Here is a 26066-nt window from a genome sequence, read left to right on the forward strand (position 1 = left end):
CAGCCCGGGGGTGGGGGGATGGTGGAAGGGGCACCCAAGCGCCAGCGCGGAGCCCAGCCCCGTCTTTCGACGAGGCGCTGGCAGGAAACCGGAGCGAGTCGAGACCAGCCCGGCGCGGGCACGAGCGGGACCTGCCGCGCGCCCCACCGCCCCCGCCTGCACCCCGACGCCTGCTGGAGGTGAGATTTGGGGACCCGGTGGCTTTGGAGGGGCTTGGGGATGTGGAGCTCGATGGCTTTGGGGGCTTGAGGATGGTGGTGGTCACCCTGGAGCGGTTTCAGGTGGGTTTGGGTGATTTGGGGTACGTCCAAGGTTTGGGGTACGTCCAAAGTTTGGGGCTCAAGGGGGACCCCCTAAAACAGCTCTCGGGGGTCTCCGAAGACCTCAAGAGGGGTTGGGAGGTGCCATCAGCCCTCTCCCCGTCCCGTCTCCCGCAGGCGGAGGCGCCGGGGCGGCCATGGAGGCGGCGGTGCCGGCGGAGGAGGCGTTGGTGCTGGTGGAATACGGCTTCGAGTACCGAGCCAAGGACGGGACCTTGGTCTCCATCAAACCTAACGAGCGCTACGTCCTGCTGAAACGAACCAACCACCACTGGTGGCACGTCAAGAAGAGCGGGGACACCCGGCCCTTCTACATCCCTGCCCAGTACGTGAAGGAGCTGCCCCCCATCGCCACCCCGGCCCCGCTCGACCCACCGCCGCCGGGGCACGCCGGGACGGATCCAGCCACGCTCGTCCCCCAGCAGCCGCCAGCCTACGAGTACCGGTTCGTCGGTGCTGCCGAGACGGAGGACACAGCCGGAGGATGCTCCGTGTCCCGGAGAGACTCAGTGCCCCGAAGGGATTCAGTGCCCCGAAGGGATTCGGTGCCCCAAAGGGATTCGGTGCCCCGGAGGGACTCAGTGCCCCGGAGGGACTCGGTGCCCCGGAGGGACTCGGTGCCCCGGAGGGACTCGCCACCAGCACTCAGCTCTTTTCGGTACCCCCCGGTGCTGACCCCCCACCCCGCCGAGCCCGTGCGCCCCTCGCACTCCCTGGATGACCTGGCACGGGTGACGCCAGTGCCGCGGGGTGCCGCTGCCATGGGGTCGCGTGGGGACCCCCCAGGACACCCTCTCCCGCTTGGCAAAAGCCGCTCCGAGACCCTCTACGCCGCCGGCAAGGACGGGGACGTGGCGAGGAGGTGGCCGGGGTCCGGCCACGCAGCTCAGGTACGGTGACATCGCCGGTGCCGTCCCCAAAAGCAGCGCCGGGGGGATTTGATGAGGGGGTGGTGGGGTGGGGAAGGACACCGGGGTCCCTCTGCTGATTCAATGTGCCATGTCGTGTCCCCCCTCCCGGCACACCCCGCGTCCCCCAGCACAGGGTGGGGTGGCACCCAGGGGCTCCCCGGCACTGCTGCCACCACTGGGACCCCCTGTGTCCCCTCACCGAGCTGGGGGCAAACCTGTGGGCCAACCCCACCCCCCCTCCCCCAGCCGGGATGGGGACACCAGGAGGAGGATGGGGATAGGGAAACTGGGAGCACAATGGGGACACCAGGAGCAGGATGGCGATGGGGGCACCCGGAGTGGGATGGGGACACCCGGAGTGGGATGGGGACACCCGGAGTGGGATGGGGACAGCAGTTTACCAGCAGTTCCCACCTCGGGGGGGGGGACAAGTGACACCCCTCCCACCGGGCACCCACCCTGAGCGCCTTCCGAGCTCATCCCCCATACCGTGCCTCAGTTTCCCCACCTTCATGGGCTCTCCCAGTGTCCCCCCAGTGATGCCTGCAGTCCCTGGGGGGGGGGGGGGGGAAGACACAACACGACTCAGTGCCACTCAGGGTCCTTTGGGAGGGGGTCCCCACACCCCGTCCCGGCGGTGTTTCCGGGGTGAGAAGAGGCAGAAAGGGGTTAACAGGGAAGCGCGGGAACTCCTCCCTGCCGGGGCGGGTGTCTCACCTGGGCGCAGCACCCAGTGCCGGCGGTGGGTGCTGGGTGCACCCCGGCTCGAGCGGACACCCCCCCCACACACACAACCACCCCAAAAACCCACTCTCGCCCCACGCCCGTAAGTAGTGAGGGGCCCTTCCCACCCCCCACCCCCCCAACCCCGGGGCTCCCCACTGCACCCCTCTTGGGGGGGGGGGGCACCCAAGGGTGGGGGGTGCCCCCTGGCGCCCCGACGTCGGCTGGGGCGCAGTGGGGTGAGAGGATGATGGCGGGGGGTCGGGGGGGGGTCCTGTGTCCTTGTCCCCCACCCCCCCACCCGCCCCTCTTTGGGGTAACCCCAAGCACCCGTAGCCCCCCGAGCCCCCATGTCCCCCACTCCGAGGGAGGCTCGAGGGGCTGTGTCACCCCGGGGTGGGGGGGGGGGTGTTGTTGGAGGAAAGGGGGTGTCAGTGCTGGGGGGGGGAGGGAGGGGTTTACACCCCATTTTCCCCCCTGTGACCCTCAGCCGTGCCGGATTTACCCCCCAGTGCTCTTTGCACCCCCAAAGCCACCCCGATTCCCCCCCTTCCCCCCCCCCCCCCAAGGAGGGACCAAGAGTTGTCCCCAACCCCGGTGCCATCGCCGGAGCGTTCCCCCTTTCCCCTTCCCCTACCGAAACCCAACCGGCGCCAAAACCAACCGGCAGCCGCGGCGACGGCGGCGCTGCGGCGGCCTCAGCCCGGCCACCATATGCATCCACCCACCGCCTCGGCCGCCGGGCCGGGGCCATCCCGGCGTTGGGGTGACGCCGTCCCCTCCGCGGGGTTCGTCCCTGTGCCATCACCGGCGGAGGGGCACAACACCGGATGGGCCGACATAAATTTGGGGGAAAGTACGTTTTCCCCGCACATCCCCGGCCCGGCGTAGCCCTGGTGCAATCCTTGCCGGGTCGACCTTGGCTTTGCCGGAGCGGGCGACGGGTGATGGGTGGTGGGTGACAAAGTGACAACACCACCCCCACCCCCCCCCCCCCCAAAAAAAAAAAAAAAGCCAATTCCGCTTCGGGGCCAAACGTTGGGTTCGGAGGCGGCTCTTCCGCTCCCCGAACCCCAGCAGGAAGCGCGGCCGGCGCGGGGCCCGGCACAGGGCGCCATTCGGCGTTGCCGGAGCCTCTCGGTGTCCCCATCGCCTGATCCCACACACCCACACATACGCACACCCCACACACACTCGGTGCCAATCCCCCCCCCCCCCCCACCCCACCCCCAGGATGGGCGAGCGGGTGTCGGGCGCTCTGCGGCGGTCCCGCAGTAGGGTGTCGCGGCTGCTGCGCATGGGGAAGGTAGGCAGCACCCATGGGTGCACCCAGCCTGGGCGGGGGGTGTCACGGGGGGGCATTTCCCCCCCCCCCCTCTAATCTCCCTCCTGAATTTCTCCTGGTTTGTTTTTTTTTTTTTTTAGGGGGGGGGTGGGGGGGTCCCGCGTTTGCGCTGCGGAGGTGGCACCGGTGGGTGCCAAAATGCTCATCCCAAAGTGGTGAGGAGCACCCAAACCCCCCATCGGGGTGGGGGGTGGGGGGAAGAGAAACCACCTCCATCCCATCCCATGGTGCTGGGGGGGGGGGGGGGGGGCCTCCATGCCAGGGGTCCCCCTTCGTCACCCCCATGTCCCTCGTCCCCAAGATGACAGTGGCCTCTCGCGTTGGGTTTCCGGCCCCGTTCGCTGCGGTGGGGAGGTGGGGGGTGGGGGGAGGGGGATGATGGGGTGACTTGGTCCGCTGTCCCCCTCTGCTCTGGGGTGTCCCCAAGGCCACCCGCTCCTCTGTCGTGTCCGTCCCCACCCCCACCCCCCACCCTCGGGTGACGGGCAGGGCCGGGGTTGGGAAACTTTGTCCCCACGGCCGTTGGAGGGAGGCTCAGGGGCTGTAAAGTTGGGGAGGTCAAAGGGTGTCGGGAGGGGACTCCCCACCGGCAGCACCCGCCCGCGGCCGCCCGGTCCCGGGGGACACGTGTCACCCCCCCACACACACACACACACCCCCACCCCCCGAGCAGCCCCACAGAGGTTAGGGGGGGATGGGGACAGCCAGGCACTGCGTAAGGTGTCGCTCGGGGCTTTATTTTGGGATGCGGTGATGGGGCTGTCGGTCTCAGAGCCCGGAGCCCGGAGGGGTCGGGGTGCCGGGGCTGAGGGTGCCGGTGAGGTGGGTGCTGGTGGTGGGGGTGCTGGTGGTCTGGGTGGTGGCGGTGGGGGGGGGCAGAGGCCGGGGGTGCGGGCGATGCGGGTGCGGGTGATGCTGCGGGTGCTGATGCTGCGGGTGCTGGTGACGCTGCGGGCGCAGGCGGTGTGGGTGCCGATGCCAATGATGTGGGTGCCGACGATGTGGTGCTGCTGATGTGGGTGCTGCTGGATGTGGGTGCAAGTTTTGGGGTGCCGGTGCCGATGCCCTGGGTGCAGATGCCGGGGGCGCAGGCGCGGCGGGTGCCGTGGGTACCGGTGATGCGGGTGCCGACACTGGGGACCGGGATGCCCCCAACCCAAACTCTCTCCACGTGCTCAGGCCGGACCCTCATCCCCGCTGGTGCTCCCTGCCCTCCTGTGGGTGCTGTGGGTGCTGTGGGTGCCCTCCTCCACCACTCAGCCACCTACACCCCACCGCGAGGGGGTGTCTCGGGGCAGGTGCCCAGGATGCCCCAGCAGCCGGGTCAGGGCAGGATCGGGCCCCTGGGCCCCCTCACCCAGCCACCAGCCCGGGTACCCCGGCGGGGGACATGGGGACATCCCAGGAGCGCCGTCCCCGGCATCCCTACCCCATCGCCGCACCCATCGCCAAGCGCAGCACCCAAGTGACCCATCCGCGTCCCCCCCCTCCGCAGGAACACAAGGAGCCGGAGGAGCCGCCCGCCCCCATCTACCTCAACATCCAGGAGCTGCAGGAAGAAGCCGCAGCCACCGGCTCGGCCCCGGAGGAAGCCGGCAGCTCCGTGTCGGATTGGGAAACCCACACGGATACGGACAGTGGACATTTGTTTTATTATAACCCGGTGACGGGTGAGACCACGTGGGATTGTCCCTTTGGTCAGGCAGAAGATGGAGTGAGTCCCGTCGCCTCTCCCGCCTCCTCGCTCGCCCACAGCCCGGAGTTTTCCGAGTGGGAACAGCACATGGACGAAGCCAGCGGACAGGCTTTTTTCTATAATTCGGTAACAGGTGAGACGTCGTGGGACCCCCCCCATGCAGGAGACGGCAGCAGCTCCCAGGATATGTACCCTGGGGTGACGCGGTACGGTCCCATGGATCAGAGGGTGAGCACCCAGTGAGGCGCGGGGATGATGGGGATGGGGATGAGATGGAGGTGGAGGTGGAGGTGGAGATGGAGATGGAGATGGAGATGGAGACAGAGACGGAGATGAGATGAGATGAGATGAGATGAGATGAGATGAGATGAGATGAGATGAGATGAGATGAGATGAGATGAGATGGAGGAGGAGGAGGAGGAGGAGGAGGAGGAGAAGGAGAAGGAGAAGGAGAAGGAGAAGGAGAAGGAGAAGGAGAAGGAGAAGGAGAAGGAGAAGGAGAAGGAGAAGGAGAAGGAGAAGGAGAAGGAGAAGGAGAAGGTGGAGATGGGATAGGGTGGGATGAGATGAGATGGGATGAGATGAGATGAGATGAGATGAGATGAGATGAGATGAGATGAGATGAGATGAGATGAGATGAGATGAGATGAGATGAGATGGAGAAGGAGGAGGAGGAGGAGGAGGAGGAGGAGGAGGAGAAGGAGAAGGAGAAGGAGAAGGAGAAGGAGAAGGAGAAGGAGAAGGAGAAGGAGAAGGAGAAGGAGAAGGAGAAGGAGAAGGAGAAGGAGAAGGAGAAGGAGAAGGAGAAGGAGAAGGAGAAGGAGAAGGAGAAGGAGAAGGAGAAGGAAGGGGAAGGAGGAGGAGAACGAGAAAGAGATGGAGATGGAGATGGAGATGGAGATGGAGATGGAGATGGAGATGGAGATGGAGATGGAGATGGAGATGGAGAGGGAGATGGAAATGGAGGTGGAGGTGGAGGTGGAGGTGGAGAGGGAGGTGGAGATGGAGATGGAGATGGAGATGGAAGACAGGGATGGAGATGGAAGACAGGGATGGAGATGGAGTGGGGATAAGGATGGAGACAGGAATGGGGATAGAGATGGAGATGAGGATGGTGACAGGGATGGGAATGGAGACAGGGATGGAGATGGAAATGGAGATGTAGATAGAGATGGGGATGGAGATGATGGAGATGGGGCAGCCCCCACCTGGGCTGGCCATGGCTTGGGGATGCGGATGCTTTTGGTGGGGCACAAGATCTTGACCCATCTCTTCTCTCCAGCCACCCACTCCGGAAACGGACTATCCTGACCTGTCTCCAGATGAGTTGGAGGGTTATCCCGAAGAGGACTATTCACCTGTGGGCTCCTATGATCAGGGGGCCGCTCTCTGTCTGTCCCCGAGGCGCCCCGAGGAGCTGGGCTCACCCCCGGGCTGGTACGGGCACAACCACCCCGAGGGAGCTGTGTTCTACCCCGAGCACTTCGCCTCCGACACGGTACGGGGCCGGGATGGGGATGGGAATGGGGATGGGGATGGGGACAAGGACAAGTATGGGCACAGGGATGGGGATGGGGATGGGGACAAGGACAAGTATGGGCACAGGGATGGGGATGGGGACGAGGATGAGGACAGGGATGGAGATGGGGACAGGGACAGAGATGGAGATGGGGACAGGGGTTGGATATGGACAGGGACATGGATGGGGATGGGGAAAGGGATCGGAAAAAGGACAAATATGGGGACAGGGGTGGGATACAGACAGGGATGGGGACAGGGACAGGGCTATCGAAAGGGATGGAGATGGGAACAGGGGTGGGATAGAGAGAGGGACAGGGATGGGGATGGGGACAAGGATGAGGATGAGGATGGGGATGGAGATGGTGACAGAGACAGGAACTGGGATGGGGACAGGCATTGGATATGGACAGGGACAGGGATGGGGACAGGGACAGGGGTCTGGAAAGGGACAGAGATGGAGATGGGGACAGGGGTTGGATATGGACAGGGACAGGGATGGGGACAGGGACCAGGATAAGGACAAAGATGGGGACAGAGGTGGGATACAGACAGGGACATGGATGGGGATGGGGACAGAGACAGGGCTATGGAAAGGTACAGAGATGGAGATGGGGACAGAGGTGGAATACGGACAGAATGGGGACCGGGATAAGGACAAAGATGGGGACAGGGATGTCCGGTAGCGGATGAGCATTGTCACAGGGCCACAAAAGCAGAGGGCTCTGGGGTACGGTGGGTGCGGAGTCCAGCACCCATCCGGCACCGGGACCTCAGGCATCACCCGCTCCCTCCCTCCTTCCCTCCATCCCAGGTGCCGGCTAGTGGCCGCCACAACCGGGCCAGCAGCAGCTCCAGCCAGGACAGCGGGCTCTTTGCCTGGCACAGCACCGTGCCACCGGCGCTGGGGCCGAAGGAGGAGAAGGTGAGCGCCCTGGGGAGGGGCAGGCAGCCCTTGCCCACCCCGGCACCGGGGAGGGCAGGGGGCAAACCTGACCCACCCCCACCCCACCCCCCCTTCACTCCACGATTTTGCCTTCCAGTATAAAAACCTCGAAAAAGCCGGAGTGCTCAACCGGACCAAGACGGTGGACAGAGGGAAGAGGCTCCGGTAAGCGCGTCCTGGTGTCCCCCACCACTGGAGGAGGGAGCCCCGGGGGGGACGGAGGGGACAGGGGCTGCGCTGTCCCCCTCTGTGACCCCCCCCCTCTGCTCTCCAGGAAGAACTGGAGCTCATCCTGGACGGTGCTGGAGGGGGGGATCCTCACCTTCTTCAAGGACTCCAAGCACTCGGCGGCCGGTGCCTTGGTAAGAACCCCAACAGCCTCGGTGGGGCCAGCACCTGTAGGATGGGACCAGCAGTTGTAGGATGGGGCCAGTACTCATGGTTTGGGGCCAACAGTTGTAGGATGGGACCAGCAGTTGTAGGATGGGGCCAGTACTCATGGTTTGGGGCCAGCACTCATGGGATGGGGCCAGCAGCTGTAGGATGGGGCCAGCAACCATGGGATGGGGCCAGCAGTTGTAGGATGGGGCCAGCACCCATGGGATGGGGCCAGCAGTTGTAGGATGGTGCCAGCACCCATGGGCTGGGGCCAGCAGTTGTAGGATGGGGCCAGCACTCATGGGATGGTGCCAGCACCCATGGGATGGGGGCAGCAGTTGCAGGATGGGGCCAGCACCCATGGGATGGGGCCAGCAGTTGTAGGATGGGGCCAGTACTCATGGTTTGGGGCCAGCACTCATGGGATGGGGCCAGCACCCATGGGCTGGGGCCAGCAGTTGTAGGATGGGGCCAGCACCCATGGGCTGGGGCCAGCAGTTGTAGGATGGGGCCAGCACTCATGGGATGGGGCCAGCACCCATGGGATGGGGCCAGCAGTTGCAGGATGGGGCCAGCACCCATGGGATGGGGCCAGCAGTTGTAGGATGGGGCCAGCACCCATGGATTGGGGCCAGCACCTGTAAGATGGAGCCAGCAGTTGTAGGATGGGGCCAGCACCTGTAGGATGTGGCCAGCAGTTGTAGGGTGGGGCCAGCACCCATGGGATGGGACCGGCACCTGTAGGATGGTGCCAGCACCCATGGGATGGAGCCAGCAGTTGTAGGATGGGGCCAGCACCCATGGGATGGGGCCAGCGGCCATGGGACGGGGCCAGCAGTTGTAGGATGGGGCCAGCACCCATGGGTTGGGGCCAGCAGTTGCAGGATGGTGCCAGCACCCATGGGATGGGGCCAGCAGTTGTAGGATGGGGCCAGCACCCATGGGATGGGGCCAGCACCCATGGGATGGGGCCAGCAGTTGCAGGATGGTGCCAGCACCCATGGGATGGGGCCAGCAGTTGTAGGATGGTGCCAGCACCCATGGGATGGGGCCAGCAGTTGTAGGATGGGGCCAGCACCCATGGGATGGGGCCAGCACCCATGGGATGGGGCCAGCAGTTGCAGGATGGTGCCAGCACCCATGGGATGGGGCCAGCAGTTGTAGGATGGGGCCAGTACTCATGGTTTGGGGCCAGCACTCATGGGATGGGGCCAGCAGTTGTAGGGTGGGGCCAGCACCCATGGGCTGGGGCCAGCAGTTGCAGGATGGGGCCAGCACCCATGGGATGGGGCCAGCAGTTGCAGGATGGGGCCATCACCCATGGGATGGGGCCAGCAGTTGTAGGATGGGGCCAGCACCCATAGATTGGGGCCAGCACCTGTAGGATGGGGCCAGCAGTTGTAGGGTGGGCCCAGCACCCATGGGATGGGACCGGCACCTGTAGGATGGTGCCAGCACCCATGGGACGGGGCCAGCAGTTGTAGGATGGGGCCAGCACCCATGGGTTGGAGCCAGCAGTTGTAGGATGGGGCCAACACCCATGGAATTGGGCCAGCAAGTGCAGGATGGGGCCAGGAGCCATGGAATACGGTCAGCACCCATAGCACAAGGCCAGCACCCATTAGTCAGGACCAACAACAACAACAGGATGGGGGCAGCACCCGTGAGATGGGGCCATCACCCATGGGAGAGGGCTCGTACCCATGGGACGGAGCCAACACCCATGGGATGAGGCCAGGAACCACGTGATGGGGTCAGCACCCACAGGATGGGGCTGGCACCCATGGAATGAGGCCAGCACCTATGGGATGGGGCCAGCACCCATGGGATGGGGCCAGAACCCATGGGATGAGGGCACCACTCATGGGATGGGGCCGGTACCCATCGGATGAGGCTGGCACCCATGGGATGGGGCCGGTACCCATTGGATGAGGCTGGCACCCATGGGATGGAGCCGGTACCCATGGGATGAGGCTGGCACCCATGGCATGAGGGCACCACCCATGGAATGGGGCTGGTACCCATGGGATGAGGGCACCACCCATGGGATGGGGCCGGTACCCACGGGATGAGGCCAGGACCCATATGATGGGGCCAGAACCCATGTGATGGGACCAGCACCCACAGGATGGGGCCAGCACCCACAGGAGAGACCCGGCACCCATGGGACAGCCCCAGACCATCCCCCCGGCACCGGGCTGGGTCACCGCACGTGTGTGTGCTCACACCTCCCCTGGCACACACACGCTCCCCCGCGGGTCGGTGTCAGGGCACCCTAACGAGCACACGGAGCTCGTCAGGGAGGAAGCGGTGCTTCACCCATCACACCCCCCCTCCGGCACCCATCACCCCCCTCCCCCGGCACCCATCACCCGCCGCCCGGATGCAGAAGCTGCCGCGGGTTTTGCAACACCCTGCGGTGACGGTGGCAGGGGAAGGAGAGGGGACGGACCCAAACCCTCGGTGAGGGGGGGGGGGGGGACAGGGTGCTGCCCCCCACCGCTGGGACGTGGGTGCGGAGCTCCATCTGGGGGGGCCCTTCTGGAAAAGAGGGATAGAGAGGGGTTGGATGGAGGGGGAATGTGGCCAAAGCCCCCCAAAACTCAGGGCATGGGGGAGAGCAAGCGGGTCTGATTCCCCGAGGGACTGTCCCCTCCCTGGGGACAGCCACCCGGACTCCTTTCCCTACGGAACGCTGCTCCTGCGCGGCGCTGTCACCAAGAGGGACCCTAAAGTTGAACACCCCCCCCCAGCCATCCCCAGGCAGAGCTGGGGATGTCCCACAAGGTGTCAGTGGCTGGAGGACTAGGCTGTCCCCAAGCTGGTGGCCGCGACACCCACCCCACGGCGGCAGCACCACGGCCACGTCCCGCGGAGAGACCCCCGGTGCCATGCGAGGGGACAGAGATGTCCCACGGGGGACATTTCCCACTCCTGCCTTTCTGGAGGAGGAAAGCCCGCAGGCCTCCAAGAGAGCAGGACCCCGATGTCCCCATCCCCTCCGGGTGGGTGCCAGCGGTGTCACCCTCCTCCCCTTGTTCCCACAGCGGCACCCCAGCACCCTGACCACCCCCGAGCACACGGTGGAGCTGCGCGGGGCCACCCTCAGCTGGGCCAGCAAGGACAAGTCCAGCAAGAAGCACGTCCTGGAGGTGAGCCCGGTGACAGCGGGGGGCGGGGGGGAGGGGACACACCGGTCACCCATCAGGGTCCATGTGTGACCCGCAGGGCGGTGGCAATGCCAGCACCTACCCGGTTCATCCCACCAGCGGTGAAGGAGATGTGCTGGGGTTGGTGGTGGTGGGGACAATAAGGGACATCCCGGGGCTGGGAGCAAAGGGACGCGCTGTGCTGCCCTTGTCCCTTTCCTACGGGCATGGAGATGTCACCAAGGGACATCCTCGCTCCCGGAGGGGTTTTTCCTCTCGGGCTTTGCACGGGGAGGAGGTTTCCAGCCGCCCCAGCTCGCCAGGAAATGGTAATAGGTGGGGTCATCGGTGTAATGAGTTGAGCGCCGTTCTCAGCCACAAGCAGGTCCCCAAAGCCAAGTGGTTGTGGCCAACGGCGGGCAGCCCCATGGCCCTGCCCTGACCGCTGCCCGCTTCTCCCGCAGCTGAAAACGCGGGAGGGCTCGGAGTTCCTCATCCAACACGACTCCGAGCAGATCATCGGCGCCTGGCAGAAGGCGATCGCCGACAGCATCGGCAGGCTGGTGAGCAGGCGCCGCCGACCCCCACCCTGCCACCCCGGGGACGGGCACAGGGGTCTCACGCTGCCCCTTCCCTAGGGGACCGACCTCCTTGGCGAGGAGGATGCCGAGAGCGGGGCTGAATTCGGCTCCCGGGAGAAGCTGGGGGGCGGCGAGGAGAAGAGGGCAGGTGAGCTCGGGCATCCCGGCACGGGGACGGGCACCGGGGTGGCACCGGCAAAACCATCCACCGGGCAGAAGGGTGACTGCCCCGCAGTGTCCCCGGCTCCCCGTGGTGGTGGGACATGCCAGGAGCACTTCGGTCCCTTGGGACGATGGTGACCTGTGCGCTGTCCCCGCCAGCGGCCGGGCAGGTGACGGGCAGTGGCGGCGGCGAGAGCGACTCCAGCAGAGTCCGGAACAAACTCCGCAAGTTCCTGCAGAGGCGGCCGACGCTGCAGTCCCTGCGCGAGAGGGGCTACATCAAGGGTGGGTGCCAGGATGGGGCGACATCAAGGGTGGGTGCTCAGGATGGGGCGACATCAAGGGTGGGTGCTCAGGATGGAGGTACATCAAGGGTGGGTGTCAGGATGGGGCAACACCAAAGGTGGGTGCCCAGGATGGGGCTACACCAAGGATGGGTGCTCAGGATGGGGGTACATCAAGGGTGGGTGCTCAGGATGGAGGTACATCAAGGGTGGGTGTCAGGATGGGGCAACACTAAAGGTGGGTGCCCAGGATGGGGCTACACCAAGGATGGGTGCTCAGGATGGGGGTACACCAAGGATGGGTGCTCAGGATGGGGCAACATCAAGGGTGGGCACCAGGATGGAGCTACATCAAGGGTGGGTGCCAGGATGGGGCTACATCAAAGATGAGTGCTCAGGATGGGGGTACACCAAGGGTGGGTGCTCAGGATGGGGATACATCAAGGGTGGGCACCAGGATGGAGCTACATCAAGGGTGGGTGCTCAGGATTGGGGTACCTCAAGGCTTGATGCTCAGGATGGGGCAACATCAAGGCTGGGTGCCAGGATGGAGGTACATCAAAAATGGGTGCTCAGGATTGGGGTACCTCAAGGGTGGGTGCTCAGGATGGGGCTACATCAAAGATGGGTGCTCAGGATGGGGAAACATCAAGGGTGGGTGCCAGGATGGGACAACATCAAAGGTGGGTGCCCAGGATGGGGCTATACCAAGGATGGGTGCTCAGGATGGGGCTACATCAAAGATGGGTGCTCAGGATGGGGAAACATCAAGGTAGGTGCCAGGATGGGACAACATCAAAGGTGGGTGCCCAGGATGGGGCTATACCAAGGATGGGTGCTCAGGATGGGAGTGCATCCAGGGTGGGTGCTCAGGATGGGGCTACATCAAAGGTGGGTGCCCAGGATGGAGGTACACCAAGGGTGGGTGCCAGGATGGGGTTGAGTCCCCTCGGGGTGTCCCCAGGCTGGGAGGTGGGTAGGGACAGCTGGGAATGGAGCTGGGACGGAGGGTTGGGGGACCAAACCCAACCCTGCACCCAACGTCATGGTGATGGGCTTGAGCATGTCCCATCACCTTGGGCCACCCCGTATGGGAACGGGCCCTCCTGCGATGTCCCCAGCCCTGTCCCCCAGCCTGAACCCGCCACCGGGTGTCCTGTCAGTGTCACCCAACCGTGCTCAAGTCCCCGTTGGTTTTTTCCAGATCAGGTTTTCGGCTGTCCCCTGCAAGCGCTGTGCGAGCGGGAACGGGGGACGGTGCCCCGCTTCGTCCTGCAGTGCATCCAGACCGTGGAGAGGAGAGGTACCACCCCGGGACTCGGGGACGGGGACAACCCCGGGGTCACCGGGATGGGGACAGCTCCGGGTAAAGCCTAAATGTGCTGGTTGGGTTTTCCCTGGAAGGTTGGTGCTGCAGGCATCTCCCAGGGGACAATGGGGACACGTTGGGTACCCGGAGCTCCATCGGTGGTGGCTGGTGTCACATCCCGGGGTGGGTTGTGGTTAACTGGGAGCTTTCCCCCATCTCCATCGTCTTCTGCCAGGTCTGGACATCGACGGGCTGTACCGGGTCAGCGGCAACTTGGCCACCATCCAGAAACTGCGCTACAAAGTGGAGCACGGTAAGGTCACCTGCGGTGACAACAGGGGACAAAGGGGATATGACCCCCCTCTCCAAGGGCAAGGTGACGGGGAGGGAGGGATTGGGACCCTCATCCGTCCCCGGGGGCTCCGGGACCTGCCTGAGGTGCTGCCCCGGCCCTGCAGATGAGCACCTGGACCTGGATGACGGGCGCTGGGAGGACATCCACGTTGTCACCGGGGCACTGAAGCTCTTCTTCCGGGAGCTGCCGGAGCCACTCGTCCCCTTCAGCCACTTCGACAAGTTCATCGCTGCCATCAGTGAGGCTTGGGGACAGGGACGGGGACAGGGACGGGGACAGGGACGGGGTCGGATGAGATGGGATGGGGTGGGGTGGGAAGGGGTGGGACAGGGACGGGATGGGGATGGGGATGTGGATGAGGATGGGGATGAGAAGGGATGTGGACGGGATGAGGATGAGGATGAGGATGAGGATGAGGATGAGGATGAGGATGAGGATGAGGATGAGGATGAGGATGAGGATGAGGATGAGGATGAGGATGAGGATGGGATGGGATGGGACAAGACACGATGGAGATGGGATGGGGAAGGGATGGGGATGGGGATGGGGATGGGGATGGGGATGGGGATGGGGATGGGGATGGGATGGGATGGGATGGGATGGGATGGGATGGGATGGGATGGGATGGGATGGGATGGGATGGAATGGGATGGGTTGGGTTGTGGACGGGATGGGGATGAGGATGAGGATGAGGATGGGGATGGGGATGGGGATGAGGATGGGGATGGGATGGGGATGGGATGGGATGGGGATGGGATGGGATGGGATGGGATGGGATGGGATGGGATGGGGATGGGGATGGGGATGGGGATGAGGATGGGGATGGGGATGGGGACAGGAAGGGATGGGGATGAGGATGGGGATGGGGATGGGATGGGATGGGATGGGATGGGATGGGGATGGGATGGGATGGGATGGGATGGGATGGGATGGGATGGGATGGGACAAGATGCGATGGAGTTGGGATGGGGAAGGGATGGGATGGGGTTGAGGATGGGGATGGGGATGGGGATGGGAATGGGAATGGGAATGGGAATGGGAATGGGAATGGGAATGGGAATGGGAATGGGAATAGGAATGGGATGAGGATGGGGATGGGATGGGATGAGATGAGATGGGGATAGGGATGAAGAGGGGATGGGGATGGGATGGGGATGGGATGGGATGGGATCAAAACAGGGATAGGGACAGGGATGGGGACAGGTGCTCCAGCTCCGGATCAGCACCCCGTCATGTCTTCCCCCCCCATCGCAGAGATGCAGGACCCGACCAGGAAGGGCCGGTGCATCCGTGACCTGGTGTTCTCCCTCCCACCCGCTCACCACGACACCATGAAGGTCCTTTTCCGCCACCTCTCCAGGTGACGCCCCTCCCACTCCCCCCGAACCCAACCCAGTGGCAGGAAGGGGGACGAGACTTGGGTTTGGGGCCACGCCGGGTGACACCGTCCCTCCTCCCCGCAGGGTGATCGAGTACAAGGAGGAGAACCGCATGTCGGTGCAGAGCATCGCCATCGTCTTCGGCCCCACGCTGCTGCGGCCAGCGAGCGAGGAGGGGAACATGGCCATGCACATGGTCTTCCAGAACCAGGTGGTGGAGCACATCCTCAACCAGTACAGCTACATCTTCCCTGACGGCTAAAAACTTCTGGGGACACGCGTAGGGACAAGCCCGGCAGTGGGAACATGAAGGATCAGCATCTCAGGGGAAGAAGGACTTGGCTACACGTCACCTCGGACGACGGGTGGTGACAATCGTGGGTTCCATGAAGGGCAACGAGGTGGCCCGGCCGGCTCGGGATGCGGCTCGAGGGATGGGTGTCGGAGCTGGGGACACCCCGAGAACCGTGTCCTCCGCTGCCACCCGCTCCCGCTGGGGCCGGACCCACGGAGGTTGTGCGCCAGGGGGTGCAGGGGGGGGTGGGTTTTTTGGGGGGGGACGATGGAGCCCTGCGGTCCCCAGTTCGCCGGGGCCAGCGGCACAGACCCGGCAGAGGATGGAGGTGTCCAGCCGGGCAGTGCCCGCGGGGACGGTGCCACCGGTGAGGTGGGTAGGGAGAAGCCGGGCTGTGCCATGGCCGGAGCCGGTGTCCGGCACAACCCCACCGCCGTATTCCCAAATAAAGATCCCGTTCGGCCACGGGGACGAGGTGTTGCTGGCATGGCATGGGGACATCCCCGGGGACACCCGCGGTGCCCCTTGGCTCCTGGTGGCCCTTAGGGACAAGATGTCATCGTCCCCCCCCGGAGGAGGAGGGGACTCCAGCGTCCCCAGGGGGGGGAGACCTCAGACCGCCGTGGTGAGAGTGTCCCCTGGGCTTTGGGACACCTCTCCTCGCTGGCATCGCCAAAGCCCATGTCACCGCCGGTGTCACCGCCGGCGTCACCGCGGGTGGCAGGGACGGGTGCTGAGAGCAGTAGGGTGGGGAGCGGGTACCGGTGGGACCCCGTCACCCGGAGTGACCCCTCTGGGGTGGGGACACTTTGGGTCATGATGGAGATGCCGTGGGACGGAGGTGGGACAGTGTGGGGTGCAAAAGGGACAGTAAGGGACACGGCTGAAATGCTTTGGGGACACTAAAGGGCGCGGCAGGGGCACGAGGGTGCTTTGGGATGCGGTGACGACACTTTGGGACACAACGAGGGCAGGTCAGCACACGACGGGGGTTTGGGGACACGGTGGGGACGGTTGGGGACACTTGGGGACACAAGGGCACTTTGAGGTGGGGTGGGGATACTTTGGGATGCGATGGGGACGCTTTGGGACACAAGGGACACAAGGGGTCACGATGGACACCTGTTGGGATGCAATGGGGACACTTTGGGACAGAAGGGGACACTTTGGGACAAAAAGGGATGCTTTGGGGGTGCGCTGGAGGTAATTTGGGACACGAGGGGACATCACGGGGACACTTTGGGATGCAGTGGGGACATTTTGGGACACCGAGGGATGCTGCAGGGGTGCAGTTTGGGACACGAGGGGACACTTTGGGGTGCAGTGGGGACATTTGGGGACAGGAGGGGACACTTTGGGGTGCAAGGAGATGCTTTGGGGGTGCAGCAGAGGTACTTTGGGACACAAAGGGACACGGTGGGGACATTTTGGGACACAAAGGGATGTTTTGGGGTGCAGCAGAGGTACTTTGGGACACGAAGGGACAGCACGGGGACCCTTTGGGATGTGGTGGGGACATTTTGGGACACCGAGGGATGCTGCAGGGGTGCAGTTTGGGACACGAGGGGACCCTTTGGGATGCGGCGGGGACATTTTGGGGGCGCAAGGGGACACTTTGGGACACAAAGGGATGTTTTGGGGTGCAGCAGAGGTCCTTTGGGACACGAAGGGACACAACGGGGACACTTTGGGGTGCAGTGGGGACATTTTGGGACACCGAGGGATGCTGCAGGGGTGCAGTTTGGGACACGAGGGGACACTTTGGGATGCGGCGGGGACATTTTGGGACAGGAGGGGACAGTTTGGGACACAAAGGGATGTTTCGGGGGTGCGGCGGTGAGAGTTTGAGACAGGAGGGGGGGACACTTGGGGACGCGATGAGGCCATTTTGGAGCAGGAGGGGACACTTTGGGACACTTCGCAGCCCCGCGGAGGCCCCGGGGTGGGGGCGGGGGCTCGACGGGGCGGGCCGGGGGCGGTCCCGGCCCCGGGGAGGGGGGGGGGGAGAGAGAGGGGGGGATGGGGGGGGGCAGATCCCGGGCAGAGCCCCACCGCCGGCCCCATCTTGTGCTCGGCCGCCGCCGGGCGGCTCCAGGTGCGGGGGGGGCGGGGGGCACCGGGGGGTACGGGGGGGGGGGGAACCGGGGTAGAGGGGGCGGGGGGTGTCGCTCCTCCCGGTACCGCGCAGGGAGTCGTTATTGGGGGGTTGGGGGGGGGGGAGGGGACACCCCGGGGTGACCCCCTCCCCTCCCCCATCCTCGAAACCGTCGGGTAATCCCCCCCCGGGGCTGTGTGGGACCCCCGGTGCGATCCTCCCCCCATCCCCCCCGCCGTGGGACCCCCGGGAGCGACCCCCCCCCCACCCCCCCTCCCGCCGCCTCCCGTGGCCCTACGGGACCCCCGGGACCGTTCTCCCCCATAGAGCCGTGCGGGACCGACCCCCCCCCCCTCCCCCCGCCGTGGGACCCCCGGAAAAACCCCTCCGAGGGCCATGCGGGACCCCCATCAGCCGTTTGTGCCCCCCCCCATAACCGCGGCTCCGCAGGACCGGGACCGCCTCCAACCACCAGTAGCGACCCCCCCACCCCTCCCCCCGAGCAGGGACTCCACGCCCCCCCCCCGCCGCCCCCCAGAAGCAAAACACCCCCCAGACCCTCACAGGACCCCCCAGAGCCCCCCCCCCCAGCAGCAACCACCCCCCCGAGCCTCAAAGAGCTGCCCCAGACCCACTTCACAGCAGGACCCCCCCCCCCCAGAAGCAAAACACCCCCCAGACCCCCCTCCCAGTAGCACCCCCCCCCCCGAGCCTCACAGGGACCCCCTGAACTCTCCCCAGAAGCAAAACACCCCCCAGACCCTCACAGACCCCCCCCAAGATCCTCACAGGGTCCCCCCAGACCCCCCCAACATCAACACCCCCCCCAGACCATCACAGCCCCCCCCCACCCCAGTAGCAAAACACACCCCGAGCCTCACAGAGCCCCCCCAGACCCCCTTCACAGCAGGAACCCCCCCAGAAGCAAAACAGCCCCCAGACTGTCACAGGGCCCCCCCAGACCCCCCCCCAGCATCAACACCCCCCCCAGACCCTCACAGCCCCCCCCAGTAGCAAAACACCCCCCCAGACCCTCACAGGGCCCCCCCCAGAGCCCCCCCCCAGCAGCAAACACACACCCCCAGACCCCCCCAGCAGCAAAACACCCCCCCAGACCCTCACAGGGCCCCCCCCAGAGCCCCCCCCCCAGCAGCAAACCCCCCCCCCGACCCCCCTCCCAGCAGCAACCACCCCCCTGAGCCTCACAGGGACCCCCTGGACCCCCCCCAAAAGCAAAACACCCCCAGACCCTCACATGGCCCCCCCAGACCCCCCCCAGCATCAACACCCCCCCCAGACGCTCACAGCCCCCCCCAGTAGCAAAACACCCCCCCAGACCCTCACAGAGCCCCCCCAGACCCCCCTTCCAGCAGCAACCACCCCCCCCCGAGACTCACAGGGACCCCCTGGACCCCCCCCAAAAGCAAAATACCCCCCAGACCCTCACAAGGCCCCTCAAGACAACCCCAGCAGCAAAACACCCCCCCAGACCCCCCTCCCAGCAGCAACCACCCCCCCCGAGACTCACAGGGACCCCCTGGACCCCCACCAAAAGCAAAACACCCCCCAGACCCCCCCCCAGCATCAACACCCCCCCAAGACCCTCACAGCCCCCCCCAGTAGCAAAACACCCCCCAGACTCTCACAGGCCCCCCCCAGAGCACCCCCCCCAGCAGCAAACAACACCCCCCCCGACCCTCACAGGGCCCCCCCAGACCCCACCAGCAGCAAAACACCCCCCCAGACCCCCCCCCCAGCAGCAATCACCCCCCCCTGAGACTCACAGGGACCCCCTGGACCCCCCCAAAAGCAAAGAGCCCCCAGACACCCCCCCCCAGCATCAACACCCCCCAGCAGCAAAACACCCCTCAGACCCTCACAGGCCCCCCCCAGAGCCCCCCCCAGCAGCAACCCCCCCCCCAGACCCCCCCAGCAGCAAAACACCCCCCCAGACCCTCACAGAGCCCCCCCAGACCCCCCCAGCAGCAAAACATCCCCCCAGACCCTCATAGGGCCCCCCCAGGCCCCCCTCCCAGCAGCAACCACCCCCCCTGAGCCTCACAGGGACCCCCCAGGACCCCCCCCCCCAAAAGCAAAACACCCCCAGACCCTCACAGGGACCCCCAGACCCCCCCCAGCATCAACACCCCCCCAGACGCTCACAGCCCCCCCCCCCAGCAGCAAAACACCCCCCGGACCCTCACAGGCCCTCCCCGAGCCCCCCCCAGCAGCAACCACCCCCCCCCGAGCCTCACAGGGACCCCCTGGACCCCCCCAAAAGCAAAACACCCCCAGACCCTCACAGGGCCCCCCAGACCCCCCTCCCAGTGACACCCCCCCACACCCTCAAAGACCCCCTCCCAGCAGCAAACCACCCCCCCCCGAGCCTCCCAGAGCCCCCACCCCCCCCCCCAGCAGCGACACCCCCCCCCCACTCACAGAGCCCCTTCAGACCCCCCCCACCCCATTCCCCTTTGCTGCCCACAGGACCCCCCCAGTACTCAGCGCTGCGCAGGACAGGACCCGACCCCAACCCAGCCAGGGGCAGGGACACCCCCCCCCCCATGGCCGGGGGGGTGGGACCCCCCCCTCGGGGCTGTTACCCCCCCCTCCCCCCCCCCCCCCCAGGCACTAAGGGGTTACGGCTTTGGTGGCCAAAATCCCTCTTAAGGCATTAATCGCAGTGGGAAAGGGATTGGGGGGGGGGGGGGGAGGGGGGGGACAGGGCCACCGTGTGTGTGTGTGTCCCCCTCTGCTCTCCCCAGTTTTTGCCGGGGGGGGGGGGGGGAGAGAAGTGCCAATTTAAGCCAAATCACTCAATATGGCTTAAAATTCATTGGGATTTAGGGGGAAAAAAAAAAAATGAAGTGGGAGGGGGGATGCGCTGGGGGGAAATGGAGGGGTTTGGGGGGGGGGAAATTTGGGGGGGGGGGGGGGGGGGGGGGGCCAGGCATTAGTCAGGGTGCAAAGGTCGGGAGTCGGCGGTGTTTGCCCGGGCGGTGCGGAAGTGGCACCGTCCCCGTGTCCCCGTCCCCGGCGGTGGCAGCTGGCGGCAGGTAGGGAGGGTGGGATGGGGTGCCCCCCGCCCCACCGAGATGGGGGGTGTCGTGTCCCCCCCCCGGGTGTGTGTGTGACCCCCCCATCCTGCCACGGGGGGGGCACCCACTGGCTGTGTGTGTGTCCCCGTCCCCGTTCCCGCGGTGGCACGGGTGTCCCCACCTGTTCTGCCCAGGGCTGGGGGCCCCGTTGGGGACATGGCGTGGCCGTGTCCTGCTCCCCCCCCCCACTGTGGGGACGGGGACTCGGGGGCACCGCTGCGGCAGCGGGGATGGCTCTGGGGGTGCCCATAGGGACCAGGATGTGGGGGTCCATACAGCCCCATAGGGACCGGGCTCTGGGGGCCCCTATATCCCATAGGGACCGGGCTCTGGGGGTCCCCACAGCCCCATAGGGACCGGGCTCTAGGGGTCCCATAGAGACTGGCTGGGGGGTCCCTATAGCCCATAGGGATCGGGCTCTGGAGGTCCCTATAGCCCCATAGGGACCGGGCTCTGGGGGTCCCATAGAGACTGGCTGGGGGGTCCCTATAGCCCATAGGGATCGGGCTCTGGAGGTCCCTATAGCCCCATAGGGACCGGGCTCTGGGGGTCCCATAAAGACTGGCTGTAGGGGCCCCTATATCCCCATAGGGACCAGGCTCTGGGGTCCCCACAGCCCCATAGGGACCGGGCTCTGGGGGCCCCTATAGCCCCATAGGGCCCAGGCTTTGGGGGGTCCCTATAGCCCCATAGGGACCAGGCTCTGGGGGCCCCTATATCCCCATAGGGCCCAGGCTTTGGGGGTCCCATAGAGACTGGCTGTAGGGGTCCCTATAGCCCCATAGGGACCGGGCTCTGGGGGTCCCATAAAGACTGGCTGTAGGGGCCCCTATATCCCCATAGGGACCGGGCTCTGGGGGTCCCTATATCCTCATAGGGCCAGGCTCTGGGGGTCCCCCACAGCCCCATAGGGACGAGGCTCTGGGGGTCCCTATATCCCCATAGGGCCCAGGCTTTGGGGGTCCCATAAAGACTGGCTGTAGGGGCCCCTATATCCCCATAGGGACCGGGCTCTGGGGGTCCCCACAGCCCCATAGGGACCGGGCTCTGGGGGCCCCTATAGCCCCATAGGGCCCAGGCTTTGGGGGTCCCATAGAGACTGGCTGAAGGGGTCCCTATAGCCCATAGGGACCGGGCTCTGGGGGTCCCCACAGCCCCATAGGGACCAGGCTCTGGGGGCCCCTATATCCCCATAGGGCCCAGGCTTTGGGGGTCCCATAGAGACTGGCTGAAGGGGTCCCTATAGCCCATAGGGACCGGGCTCTGGGGGTCCCCACAGCCCCATAGGGACCGGGCTCTGGGGGCCCCTATAGCCCCATAGGGCCCAGGCTTTGGGGGTCCCATAGAGACTGGCTGAAGGGGTCCCTATAGCCCATAGGGACCGGGCTCTGGGGGTCCCCACAGCCCCATAGGGACCAGGCTCTGGGGGCCCCTATATCCCCATAGGGCCCAGGCTTTGGGGGTCCCATAAAGACTGGCTGTAGGGGTCCCCACAGCCCCATAGGGACTGGGCTCTGGGGGTCCATATAGCCCCATAGGGACCGGGCTCTGGGAGTCCCGTAAAGACTGACTGGGGGGGTCCCTATAGCCCCATAGAGGCCAGGGTCCCTGGAGGGACAGGGCTCTGGGGGTCCCCATAGCTCCATAGGGACTGGGCTCTCGGGGTTCCTATAGCCCTATAGGAAGCAGGTTCTGGGGGTCCCCATGGCCCCATAGGGACAGTGCTCTGGGGGTCCATATAGAGGCATAGGGACGGGGCTCTGGGGGTCCCCGTGACCCTATAGGGAGAGGGCTCTGGGGGTCCATATAGAGCCATAGGGACGGGGCTCTGGGGGTCCCTGTGACCCTATAGGGAGAGGGCTCTGGGGGTCCATATAGAGGCATAGGGACGGGGCTCTGGGGGTCCCTGTGACCCTATAGGGAGGGGGCTCAGGGGGTCCATATAGAGGCATAGGGACGGGGCTCTGGGGGTCCCTGTGACCCTATAGGGACAGTGCTCTGGGGGTCCCCGCAGCCCCATATGCCCCCCCCCCCTCCTGATCCCATCTCCCGCCCCGTCACTGTGGCCGTGGTGGTGGGGTGGTGGCAGCCCCCCCCCGGGTACCATGGCCAAATCCTGCTCCACCCCGCACAATCCCCCGTGGTGTCCCCTGTCCCGTCCCCCGTCCCCCCCCCCCGGGGTGACACTGCCACCGGAAGGTCCCCCTGGGGCAGGGTCCATCTGTGGGTGACCCCACGTCACAGCCGGGCGTTTTGGGGTGCGGGGAGAGGGGAGGAAGAGTATCCGTGGGGTTCCTGACCCCTTCCCCGTGTCGTCCCCCCCCCCATCACCGCAGACCCCATCGTGTCAAGATGTCACGGGCCCCCTGAGCCACCACCCCTCGCCCCGGTGGGGACCAGCCATGGAGACGGTTGTCATCGTGGCCATCGGAGTGCTGGCCACCATCTTCCTGGCGTCCTTCGTGGCGCTGGTGGTGGTCTGTCGGCAGCGGTACTGCCACCCCAAAGACCTGCGGCACCACTACGACACCAAGTGAGTCATCCCGTGGGGGTGGCATCGTCCCCGTCCCCACCAGGCGAGGAGGGGTGGGGGAGGAACCCCAAACCCCAACGGGCTGGGGACGATGCCGGGGACACGGCCACTAGCATCGGAGGAGATGATGGTGGGGACGTTTCCGGCGTCATGGGGGCAGCCCGAGGAGGTGGCCCTGTCCCCAGAGATGTCCCCTGGGTCCCCAACAGACCCATCGTGGATCTCATGGGGAGCACCGAGACGCCCTCGGAGCCCTCGGAGCTGGAGCTGGATGACGTGGTCATCACCAACCCCCACATCGAAGCCATCCTGGAGAACGAGGACTGGGTCGAGGACGCCTCGTAAGCCCGTGTCCCCACCCCCGTCCCCGTCACCGTGTGCCCCACGTGTCCCCCCCACCACCACCACCGCTGGGGACCCCCCTGCGATGCCATCGCCCCCCCTCCCCATCACGGGATGCAGGTGGCAGAGATTTTGGGGGGGGGGGGGGGGCGTCACCGAGCCGTGGCCAATCCCAAGAGGAGATGGTCCCTGGGGTGGGAATGTCCCCAAGGGTCTGGGGGGAGGGGGGGGACATGGGGGACAAGGACATGGGGAAGGGGGGGGGGTCCACCTGGATTCACACCCTCCTCCCTCTCCGCAGGGGTTTGGTGTCCCACTGCATCGCCATCCTGAAGGTGAGTTCAGGGGGTGGCACCGGTGGCACTGGTGGTGGTGGCACCGGGCGCCCATCCTTGGCCTCACTCCCATTGTGTCCTCTGTGTGTCCCCCGTCGTGTGTCCGTCCTGTGTGTCGTCGTCGTCCCCCCCCCCCGCAGATCTGCCACACGCTGACGGAGAAGCTGGTGGCCATGACCATGGGCTCCGGTGCCCGCGTGAAGTCCCCCGCCAGCCTGGGGGACATCATCGTGGTGGCCAAACGCATCAGCCCCAGGTGACGGCGGGGGGGGGTGGCGGGGGTGGAATGGGGTGCGGGGGAGGGGGGTGATGGAGGATGTCACCACGGCGTCCCCTGAGGTTAACGCCGTCCCCGCCGACAGGGTGGACGACGTGGTGAGATCCATGTACCCTCCGCTGGACCCCAAACTACTGGACGCGAGGTGACGGGAGGGACGGGGACGCTCCCTGGGTGGCGGGGGGACACCTGTATGGGGATGGGGACACCAGTGCCACATAACCGGGGACAACCACTACGGGTGAGGGCGGCGAGTGGGAGGGGGAACACCTCCACCCCTTTAACGCTGCAGATGGGGAAACTGAGGCACGAACCCCGTTCCCGGTTGACAAAGTCTGAGGACTGGGGGAGGGGGGGGGGGGGATGGACACACCGGGACGCGGTGAGGTGACAACGGGCCACCGTGTCCCCGCAGGGCGGCGGCGTTGCTGCTGTCGGTCAGTCACCTGGTGCTGGTGACCCGCAGCGCCTGTCGCCAACCCGCCGCCCGCCACTGGGTCCAGCGGTCGCTGGCGGCCGCCGAAGAGCACATGGCCGTCCTGCGGCAGGCCGCCATGGCCACCGAGACCGACCGGCCACCGGCCACCGAGGCCTTCCGGCAGGAGCAGTCGGCCATCTGAGACACACACACACACCTCCCACACCCCCCGATGTCACCCCAATAAAGTCGTTGTGTGTGTGTCGTCCCCCTCCCTCTTCCCATTATGGGGGTCACCTCTGGATCTCGGCTTTCTGGCAGCTGGGGGGGGTTGGGGGGGGGGGGGGAGGGGTGGGATTTGGGGAATTGGGGGGGGTTGGAGGGGGGTCGGAGGGGGGTTGGGAGTTGGGGGGGTGGGGGGGTGGGAATTGGGGGGAGTTGGAGGGACTGGGGGGGTTGGGAGTTTGGGGGGGTTAGGGGGGTTGGAGGGGGGGTTGGGAGTTTGGGGGGGGTTAGGGGGGGTGGAGGGGTGGGAATTGGGGGGAGTTGGAGGGACTGGGGGGGTTGGGAGTTTGGGGGGGTTGGAGGGGGGGTTGGGAGTTTGGGGGGGGGTTAGGGGGGGTGGAGGGGTGGAATTTGGGGAATTGGGGCGGTTGGAGGGGGGGTTGGGAGTTTGGGGGGGGTTAGGGGGGTTGGAGGGGTGGGATTTGGGGGGAGTTGTAGTGACTGAGGGGGGTGGGGGGGGGTGGGGGGTTTGGGAGTTTGGAGGGGGTTGGGGGAGTGGAGGGGTGAGATTTGGGGGGGGTTGGGAGAGGGTTAGAGGGGGGAGGGGCGGTGGGAGTTTGGGGGGTTTGGGAGTTGGAGGGTGGCATTTTGGGGGAGTTGGAGGGACTGGGGGGTGTGGGTTGTTTGGTGGGTTGGAAGGGGGTTGGAGGGGTGGGGGGGGTGGGGGTTTGTGGTTTAGGCGGGTTGGAGGGTGGGGGTTTAGGGAGCTGGGGAGTTTTTGGGGGCTGGGGAGTTTGGCGGGGGGTGGGAAGGTTGGGGGGGGATGAGGGGGTTGGGAGGAGCTTGGGGGGGTGGGGAGTTTAGGGGGGTGGGAGAGCAGTTTAGGGGGCATTGGAGGGGATTTGGGGGGCATTGAAGGGGTTAGGAGGAGCTGGGGGGGGGACTTGGGGGGGGGTGAGGGGACTTAAGGGGGTTTGGGGGGTTGGGATATTGGGGGGGGGGGGGGGTCCCAGGGCTTTGGGAGGGGTGAGGGGGTTTGGAGGCGACAGGTGGGGGAGGGAAGTTTAGGGGGGGTTGGGGGGGGGTTAGGATTTGGGGGTGGGGGGTGAAGAATGTGGGGGGGTTTGGGGGATTTAGAAGGGGATGGGAGTTTTGGGTGGAGTGTGCAGGGGGTTGGGGGGGGGTTGGGTTGGGGGGTATCTGCAGGGGTTGGAGGGGTCTGGGGAGGATTTGGGGGGACTGTGGGGGGGTTTGGGGGTGCCCCGTACCCCGGATGGGGGAGGTACCACCACGCCGGGGCCACCCCGTGTGTCCCCCCCCCGGGGCTGAGTCCCGACGAACTCATCGCAGGGGGCTGCGGTCATGTGACCCCCGCGTCACGTGACGGGGAGG

At 66.0% G+C, this 26066-nt stretch overlaps 2 protein-coding genes across 2 annotated transcripts; both read left to right on the top strand.

Moving 5' to 3' along the window:
• Nucleotides 1-149: 149 nt before the first annotated feature.
• Nucleotides 150-15573, top strand: ARHGAP27 (Rho GTPase activating protein 27). The gene is made up of 16 exons (XM_082494904.1): nucleotides 150-179; nucleotides 438-1210; nucleotides 4795-5223; nucleotides 6278-6493; nucleotides 7328-7438; nucleotides 7557-7624; nucleotides 7734-7821; nucleotides 10885-10989; nucleotides 11451-11549; nucleotides 11625-11715; nucleotides 11889-12014; nucleotides 13218-13316; nucleotides 13558-13635; nucleotides 13781-13915; nucleotides 14932-15037; nucleotides 15141-15573. Exons 2-16 carry the CDS (start codon nucleotides 458-460, stop codon nucleotides 15316-15318), a joined length of 2682 nt encoding a protein of 893 aa, XP_082351030.1. The 5' UTR covers nucleotides 150-179; nucleotides 438-457; the 3' UTR covers nucleotides 15319-15573.
• Nucleotides 15574-22946: 7373 nt separating this feature from the next.
• TMEM98 (transmembrane protein 98) lies at nucleotides 22947-24651 on the top strand (the record flags this gene model as incomplete). Its single annotated transcript, XM_082494926.1, has 6 exons — nucleotides 22947-23077; nucleotides 23287-23418; nucleotides 23721-23754; nucleotides 23895-24010; nucleotides 24117-24176; nucleotides 24447-24651. The coding sequence occupies 6 exons, from the start codon at nucleotides 22947-22949 to the stop codon at nucleotides 24649-24651; spliced, it is 678 nt and encodes a 225-aa protein (XP_082351052.1).
• Between the last annotated feature and the right edge of the window lie 1415 nt (nucleotides 24652-26066).

This window comes from Vanellus vanellus, assembly GCF_965231255.1.
Source record: "Vanellus vanellus genome assembly, chromosome: 24".
Lineage (NCBI taxonomy): Eukaryota > Metazoa > Chordata > Aves > Charadriiformes > Charadriidae > Vanellus > Vanellus vanellus.